This window comes from Zosterops lateralis (assembly GCF_965231275.1).
Source record: "Zosterops lateralis genome assembly, chromosome: 6".
In the NCBI taxonomy this organism is placed as follows: domain Eukaryota; kingdom Metazoa; phylum Chordata; class Aves; order Passeriformes; family Zosteropidae; genus Zosterops; species Zosterops lateralis.
Genome location: NC_139761.1, coordinates 38,628,324 through 38,637,014, shown reverse-complemented (window position 1 = coordinate 38,637,014; position 8,691 = coordinate 38,628,324). Strand labels below are relative to the sequence as shown.

The following is an 8,691-nucleotide window of genomic DNA, read 5'->3' as shown; positions in this document are numbered from 1 at the left end:
GCTGCTCGGCGCTCGGCTGCTCGGGGCGGGGCGGGCGCGGAGGGGCGGCCCCGGAAGCGGCGCGGCGGCGGCGCCATGGCGGCCTCGGCAGGCCCTGCCCGTGCCCGCGGAGCCGGCCCGCTGTGGCGGCTGCGCCTGCTGTGCCAGCGCTACCAGGAGTACGTCAGGCGGCACCCCGCCGCCACGGCCCAGCTGGAGGGCACCGTGCGGGGGCTCTCCTACCTGCTGCCAGGTGCGGGAACGCGGGCGAACCTCCGTCCCTCCGGCCGGGGTCTGCGCTGGGGGTGCGGGCACTGGGGCCCAGCGGGGAGTGGGGGCTCCCCCGGCTCCGGGCGCTCGCTGTAGCCGCTCTCTTCCCTTCTCTTCCCTCCCCAGGTCGCTTCTCGGACTCGCACGCGCTGTCGGAGCTGGGTAAGTGGGCAGCGGGTCGGGGATGGAGCCGTGCCCTTGCCTGGGTGCGGGTCCTGCTCCCCGGGCCCTGCTCCTGTCCATGGCTGGCCGCATTCTCGGGCAGCTCCTGGGACCAGTCTGCACATCTTGCTGCCCTCCTTCCCTCGTCCTTTGTCGGGGACAGAGGCAGCAGGGCCGGTTTGGCTTGCTTTCTGTGCATCCATTCTGCACTGTTCTCTTCCTTTTCCAGTGTACTCTGCCTCCAACCTCCTGGTGCTGTTAAATGACTGGATTCTCCGAAAGGACCTGCAGCAAAGCCTGCCAGCGGTAAGGCTGGAGTGTGTGGGAGGAGGATTTGGGACACATGCTTTTCTCCTTGCAGGAGCTTTCAGGGAGTGTCTGTAGAAACTTAACAGGTCTTTGCTGTGGCCTCTCTTTGTGGTCAGGTATGGAGAAGCCAGAGGCAACCTCTGAATGCAACTAAAACAGCAGCCCTCTCCCCTAGCTCCTGGCTTGGAAGCATGGTTGGAGCACTCCCTGGACCACAAAAATCAGGCCCTGACTTGCACCAGAAGCTTCACAGGCTTTTTTGAGAGGCTCAGAACTTGAGCTAGGTAGAGGTGTTGATGAATAAGCCATTGCTGTTTACACAGCAGTGGCTCTGGAGCACTGAAGCTCTGATTCCATCTGTCAGACTCTTCCTTTCCATATCGTATTGAGTAAAACAAATGTAAGCACCTTGCTACTATGTCTCTCTTGCATGAGCCCCAGGCTGGCTCCCAGCATTGTTAAACCCTTTGGGGAATGGGGGAGAGGTTGTTTTTTTCCAGACAGGGCTGTTCTGTTACAAACCTGCGCAGTGTGTGGGTTTGGGTGTAGGCAGCTCCCTGAATGGAGCATCAGGTGTGTAACAAATAGAAATGCAGAAGACTTGCTTTCCTGATTAGAGTTGAATAGAATTTAAGCTGTATTGTCTTTATTGATGCTTTTCAGTGGATCAGACTCTGTGGTTGACAGCAGTAGTAAGTTCCCATGTGAAGAGCAGAGACCTAGACTGGAAGAGCACCCACTGTCTTGGGGTTCATGCCTGAAATCTGACTGATGCTGTGTTCAGCTGGCATTCACTCTGCTGTGGCTGTGGACTCTGGGTCCCCTTCCCTCTACTTCAAGCACACTCTCTCATCAGCTTTATCCAGAGAGGAGGTTGTCTTGTGTCTCAGCTCTGGGATAAGGAGGAGAGGAGAGTTGTGCTATGGACACAGGCACAGTGCCACAACCCAGGAGGCTATCCTGCTGTGTCAGTTGAGGTGGAGGCAATATAAAACACAGATGTGATGTTGTCCCTGTTTTTGGCATAGTAACTCCATGTGATACTGTGATGTCTCCTCCTTGGAGGTAGATAAGTGGTCTTGTCTGTAGGCTCCAGCCACAGTGAAGACATTGCTTTTTGTTTCTGGAGCTGTGACTTCCAAGGCCATCTGGTGCTTATTTCTGAGGGTCCAACCAGACTGGGCTGTATTTCTGCCCTCTTTAACTCCCGAGCAGAACCTGCATCCTGTCCCCCTCCTCCCCTCTGTGTTTTGCAGTCGCTGCCCCAGCAGAAGCTGCTGACCTGGCTGAGTGTGCTAGAATGCGTGGAGGTCTTTGCAGAGATGGGGACAGCCAGGGTGTGGGGGGAGATGGGCCGGTGGACCATCATTGTCCTCATCCAGCTGGCTAAGTAAGTGCTGCGGGCAGAGGGGAAGGGGCAGCGTGCGCTCGGAAACGGGACCTGGAGGGCACTCCATAGTACCCTGGAAAAAATCCCACACAGGACTGAGCTGCCAGTCCCTGAGGCTGGGGGAATTTGTAGCCCCACAGCTTACTGGATTCTGTGGCACAGAAGGGAGCACTTACACCTCTCACATTGCCAGTTGCTCTGAGGAGACCTGAGTGTTTCCCTCTTCTGTGGAAGCCATCTCTCCAGTGTAACAGGAATCTAGCTCCATAGTCTGGTATTGAAGACTTCCCTGTGTCTGTTCACAGAGCCATCCTTCGTCTCCTGCTCCTGCTGTGGTACAAAGCTGGTATCCAGATGTCTCCTCCCATTGTGCCACTGAACAGGGAGAAGCAACAGCCTCTCCACCCTGAAGGTGAGCCCATGGTGTTGTCATTATTGGCTTGGTGCCTTGCTGAGCCACATGCCTTGTCCTGCTAGAATTACTCATCAGAGCAGTGGCTTGTGCGGCACATGGAACCATAAGGTGTCTGTACTCAAGGCTGTGTTGAGCTTTCCACCCTTTGCAGAGGATGAGTCAGCTTAGTGGTAGGGTTGTCCTACTATCTGGAAGGAGGGGATGAAGAAGTCTAAGCTGGGAATTTCTGGCTGAACCATGAGTGAGGCTGCATATGCCCTGGTCTGATGATGAGGAAAGAGGCCCTAGACCTCAGGCAGATTTACCTTTTCACCCTCTGCCTACTGTTAGGCCCCACAAAGTGGTCCAGTTTACACTAAATCAGCCTTTCAGTCTGCTCTTCTTGGTGGCAGCGTAGGGGTGGGTGCTGCCAGCTCTGAGGTGTGAAGTGTATTGCTTTGAAGCCTGACCCCTGTGGCTGTTCTCTTCTGCAGGCATGGAAGACAGCTCCTCAGGGAAGGATCAGACCTATGTTGGCAAGCGTTCCAGTCGTGTTGTGCGCTCTCTGCAGAGCAGTAAGTAACCGAGCCTGTTTCTCAGCCTGAGCTGTGCCTTTGTGGATGACATGGCTATGAGCAGTAAAGGGCAGAACCTTGTATTGAGACATATCTTGCCACTCATTGGACCCACTGCGGGTGGGTGGAGAGCAACCAGAGACGTGCTGCAAGGCTAGCACTTGAATTGTGTTTTCCCAAATGAGCCATGCAACAGAGACAGCTCTTCATCATGGTTATGCTTGGAGGAGCACGGATCTTACAAGTACCTCTTCAAGCTTTCCTGTTTCACACCTTCACAGTGCAGAAAGCAGGGAAACATGATAGGAAGGTGTCATGGGTATGGGCTGGGATAGAATTAATTTTCTTCCTGGTAACTGTTAAGAATGCTGAGTTTTGGGTTTAGTATGATAATAACGTGTATAACATTATTGTAACTGATATTGTAGGTTGTTGAGAAGTAGCAATTACTCTAAGTCAAGGACTTTGCAGTTTCCTGGGTTCTGCTAGTGAGGAGATGCACAAAGAGCTGGGAGGGAGCATAGTCAGGATGGGTGACTTGAACTGGCCAAAGGGATCTTCCATACCATAGAACATCATGCCCACTGTGTAAACTGGGGGAGTTGGCTGTGAGGGGCCAATCGCTGTTTGGGAATGGGATGGGCATCAGTCTGGGCATGGTGAGTGAGTGTACATCACTTGTATTTCTTGGGGGTTTTTGTTATCTTCCTATTCACTACTGTTATTAGTTATTATTTTTGTTATTTTACCTTATTTCAATTATTCAACTGTTCTATGGCAATGGAGGAGTTTTACCTTTTTCTGATTCTTTTCCCCATCCAGCCACCCGGGGGGGTGAAGGGCTCCAGATGGAGTGAATTAGCAGTCGTGTGATACCTAGTTTCCAGCTGGGACAAAACTTTTATTTGTAGTATTTTATTTGTAGCAGGTAGTGACCATACCTCCTTGTTTCAGCCCCTTCCCTGCAGTCACGGCACTGGGGGTCCCCCCAGCAGAGGGAGGAATCGCAGAGCCGAAGAGCAGAGGAGATGAACCAGCCTCCCACTCCTCTGGGTCTCCAAGAAACCATAGCAGAATCCATCTACATTACCCGCCCCCTGCTCCACCGTATCCTGCCCTTTTCCGTGCGGGCTCCCACCGCTCGCGGTGCCAGCAGAGGGTGCTGCGGGCCCGGCCCGGGTGCAGGGCAGTGTCTCGCCAGCTCGGCTCCCTGCGCGGCTCTGCTGGGGCACGGGGCTCGCCACTCTTCCCTTTCTTACACTCTGGCCTCAGCCACCAGAGCTGTGGGTGCAAGTCCTCCAGCCCTTTTCCCCGGGGCCCCAGCCCTGCCTTAGGGTGTATTCACCTGCAGTTGGCAGAAGTTTGTGGGTATGCAGGTGATCACTTCTCTGCATGCCTCTTGTTAGGAATCTCTCATCTTTTCATTCCTTGACTGTGTGTTCCTAGTACTGAGTTTAGGAGTATGGGGCCAGAGATCATGGAAACCCTGGCTCCTCTCAGCAGTCTTGGACATCTCAAGGTCAGTCTGATGAAGAGTCTTTCTTGGTGCTTGGTTTGGTGGTGGCTGGGCATTGCACTTCCCCATTCCCCAGTCCTGGGCAGGCTCGGCTGGGAGAAGTATGCACCGGGGCTGGTCTTTAGCTCGGAGATTGACACATCTTCTACAACACTTACAGTGCTCTCTGTTCTGAGCTGGTGCAGGCTGCTCTGCATGGAGCTGAGCGTGAAGGGCTTTAGAAACGCCCTTTTTCTCTCCCCTGCTGGTTGCTTTTGCTGTGACTTAGTTCTCTGCTCTCCTCCTTCCAGTCTGAGTTTGCTGAGTGATCTGAAAGACCTGAACAGGCGAGAGCGGGCGGAGCTGAGGCGACGAACCATCCTACTGCTGTACTACCTGCTGAGATCTCCTTTCTATGACCGATACTCAGAGTAAGAGGCCTTTGCTGGACTTTTGCTGAAAATTTCCCTTTTAACTGAAATAGCATCAGTGGACTGGGCAAGTAGATCTGAAGATGTGTGGGTGCCTCTGGTCAGGTTAATCTGAGCCCTTTGTAACAGCTGCCATTGCTGTTTGTGTGTTCAACAGCTGGGGCAGGAGATGTCCAGCTGGACTTGTTCATACTCTCTCCCTTTCTAGGGGCAGGATCCTCCTCCTTCTGCGCCTGTTGGCTGATTATGTGCCTGGAGTTGGCTTCATCACGCGTAAGTGGGTCTCACAGTTATATCCCCATTTCTGTCTGGTGAAGAAAAATGAGGGCTGCTGGGAACATTTGTCAATTGGTTTCAGTCAGGGGAAGGAATTGAGAAGTCCTTAGAGAGGATAGCACTAGAGCACCCTGTTTTGATGCTTGAGTAATTTTTACATGCTGAAGGAAAATATTAATTACTTCCTAGCTTGATGACAGAAGTAAACCTCAGTGTGGCCTGAGGCTGCAGAGCTTGGTGTCTGCTGCCTAGACCTGTTCTCCTGGGCTTCCTTTCTGTACCTCAGCTGGTTCACCAGGGCCCCAGCTTTGCAGCCCTGTTCTGAACACTTTTCCTTGATCCCTAGTCTGCAGTGTGGACATCAGGGGTTAAATGGGTGCCTGGAAATATTGAATCAGGCAGAAACTGACTGTAAATCAAAGGGCAAAACCAGATCTGTGTTCTAGTTCTTCACTAGAGGATCCCTTTATTATAGGCCAGCATTTCATATCCCTCCGCTCTTCCCCTGATGATGTTGATAATCCTTTTGTGGAGTGATTCATGGCAGTGATGTGACATTACATCAGCCTGACATCATGGGATTGCCCTTTCTTCGGGGAGGTCACAAAGCTGTCTAGCTCAGGAGCCACTTCCTCCAGTTAGTGATTTCAGAGAGGCTTTGGATTCTGCATTAAGCCCTGTGCGATGTAAGCATTTTTGCTCTACAGCAGATGCTTCTATGTTTGCACCTGCTCACTATTGCTGAGTTATCTTCCCTCTTCCCTGTCACAGCAGTGTTCTGAGTCTCTGCACGTGGGTAGACTTGCACATTGTAGACTCCCTTTACCACAGGAGTTTAAACATGTCAGCTTTGAGGGAGTGGTTGGTGTCCCACACCACGGCCACACAGACCATGTTTCCCACCCCTCTTGGTCCTGCTCTGATCTCTAGCACCACATTGCAGTGTTGCCTTACATCTTAGCAAAAGTAACTTCTATTCTTGCGTTCATTTGAGTTGTGTAAGTGGAGATTTGGGGTCGTTTGGATCATAATGAGAAGTGCAGGATATACCCCATAGACACACAGCATTAAATTGTTGCCTTTCTACATGTGTGATCTCTCTGTTCTCTTGTTTCAGGGCCACTGATGGATTACTTGCCTGCTTGGCAGAAAATCTATTTCTATAACTGGGGCTGATAAGAAGATGATTACTCTCTGCTAAAATCATGGCTGGACATTCCTAAGGAGTGCAAGCAGGCTTGGGGAGGGATGTTGATAATGTCTAATTTTCAGTTAAATCATAAATGAGAAGCTCCTGCTCTGTAGAGCAGGGAGGGGGCTGTATGTGATTTTTTTAACAAATCTAGGCGTGAATGATGGACACTAAATACATGGGGGAGACCCTGGCCACCTATTTCTCTGGATCATTCTGTGGCTGCAGTGATGCTGATGAGGCAACCTCTTTTTTGAAGCACTTGATTCTTCTTCTTTTTACAGCTGCACTGTAATAAAACCAGGCAGCGCAGTGATTTTTGGAGAGCACTGTCTCACGTCAGGGCGCTGAGGTTGACCTGCAACCTGCTTGTGTTGGCCGTGCCTGGCCTGTCTGCTTGGAGCAGACTTGTCTGTCAAATAAACTGACTGAATGGAGAGAACTGAGCTGAAGAGCCTCTGCCTCTTTGCATGGGATCCCTTGTATCTGGTTGCCAGCAGGTCTCTTTTTGTCAGAAGGAGCAGCTTTTGCAGTTGTCTACCCTGGGATACTCTGGCCCTTAGACGCCTTTTGCTCTGGCCTGTGTCAGTGAGGGCCCCACATGTTGTTCAGCTCACGACTATAGCCTTGGTAATTCCCAGTGCCTGCCTCAGTCCCCAGAGTCCTGGGGTTCCCCAGGGGGTACACAGAACTGGAGTGTGCAGGCTGCTTTCCTAGCACCTAATGTGTGTTAAAAGGGTTTGCAGAATGGCTGCCAGCCAGTGCTTCGGGCCTTGGCCAAGGACAGAGGAGAAGCCATTAATTCAGCAAATTTGCTGTGCCACATTTAATAAAGGCCTAGGAGAGGCCTGTGTCTCTTCTAATAGGGCGATGGTTGAGGGACCAGTGCACAGTGAGCTTCTCTGGAAGGTCCCTTGGTCAGGACAAAGAGTGAATCAGCTGGTGGCACTGGAGTGCCCCACAGGCAGCCGTCTGGGTAGTGAGTGTGCCCAAAGTGGGTATCAGGAACCTGAACCATTCCTGAAGGATTCTCAGGCTGCAAGGGTCACAGCCTTCTTGCCCCAGCACTCAGCACTGGAAATGTAGTCCCACACACACTTCCCTCATGGGCCACCACAGCTGGGGACCACAGGACTTTGCCAATGGGTCTGTGGTGGCTGGGAAGGCCCTACGACATGGTAATAGCACAGAAAAGCCATGACCAAAGAACTATGCTCCCTTTGCTCAGTCTTCTAGCAGAGGAAGATGCTGAAGTGTTGGCTCCTGGGACAGAGTGGTACTGAGATGAGATACAAAGGTCTGCTTTTGAAGGGTTTGAGAGGAAGGCACAAGCAGGTGCTGAGGGATAGGGAGAGCCTTGGAGCTCTGACTCTACAGAGGAACATGCACCAGCACGATGAAGGCTCAGCTGGTAGGGCCCAGGCAGAGACAGCCCAAGACATGAAGGGGACAAGGTAGGAAGGAACAACAGCAGCACCTGGGAGGGGCCATGTCCCCTACCCCACCCAGCAGGTGTCCTGGGCAACCAAGGTGTCTCCTCTGTGACCTTGCAGCAGAACAAGTGGAACCAGTCAGTGTGCACCATGCTGTGCTGCCTGCTGCTCCTCGCCCTGCTGCTGGGGGCTGTGCTCCCACAGCCTGTGCGCCAGAGGTGATGGCACTTCCCTCCTCCTTGTCCTCCCTGCCCTGGTACCTGCAGGTGCCCCAGGGCCCCTGACATGGGCTGGGACTTGTGGCACCAGGCCTCAAGAGCTGGCCAGACTGGGTGGAAGATGCAGCACATGGGAGCTCTTGTGCCAGCCTGGGTAAATGCTGTAGGACCTCGGCTCACTCCTGGCCCTTGTTTTCCTGTAGGGACAGCTACTCAGTTCCTGAGGATTTCTCTGCTCCCCTGGAGCTTCCACAGAAGCACTTTGGCCTGGTGGATGGTACAGCGCTCTCCTTGCCTCAGTGAACCCTCTCTCCATGCCCTCACCCCTCCCCAGGTGGGTGGTTGTCCCAGAGCTGGGCCCAGCCTCTGCTGCACCCACAGATTACGGCATCAAGCCCAAGCAGCCTGGCCTCAGAACGCGGGCGGCCCCGCAGCGGCCGGCGGAGCTGCGCGCGGCTCGCAAAAGCAAGCGCGACGGGCTGGACCTGCTGGAGTACTACGATGATGGGCGCTTGTGAGCCAGCCTGCCCCCGTGCCCGCCACAGCACAGCAGGTGAGGGCTGCAGC

The 8,691-nt window shown here is 53.2% G+C and overlaps 2 protein-coding genes across 2 annotated transcripts; both read left to right on the top strand.

Moving 5' to 3' along the window:
* Window positions 1–75: 75 nt before the first annotated feature.
* PEX16 (peroxisomal biogenesis factor 16) lies at window positions 76–6,917 on the top strand (the record flags this gene model as incomplete). Its single annotated transcript, XM_083862810.1, has 11 exons — window positions 76–232; window positions 376–411; window positions 641–717; window positions 1,977–2,110; window positions 2,416–2,522; window positions 2,999–3,079; window positions 4,034–4,186; window positions 4,526–4,598; window positions 4,886–5,005; window positions 5,214–5,278; window positions 6,399–6,917. 11 exons carry the CDS (start codon window positions 76–78, stop codon window positions 6,455–6,457), a joined length of 1,062 nt encoding a protein of 353 aa, XP_083718936.1. The 3' UTR covers window positions 6,458–6,917.
* A 1,139-nt stretch (window positions 6,918–8,056) lies between these two features.
* Window positions 8,057–8,642, top strand: FREY1 (Frey regulator of sperm-oocyte fusion 1; the record flags this gene model as incomplete). Its single annotated transcript, XM_083862614.1, has 3 exons — window positions 8,057–8,124; window positions 8,334–8,401; window positions 8,506–8,642. The coding sequence occupies 3 exons, from the start codon at window positions 8,057–8,059 to the stop codon at window positions 8,640–8,642; spliced, it is 273 nt and encodes a 90-aa protein (XP_083718740.1).
* Between the last annotated feature and the right edge of the window lie 49 nt (window positions 8,643–8,691).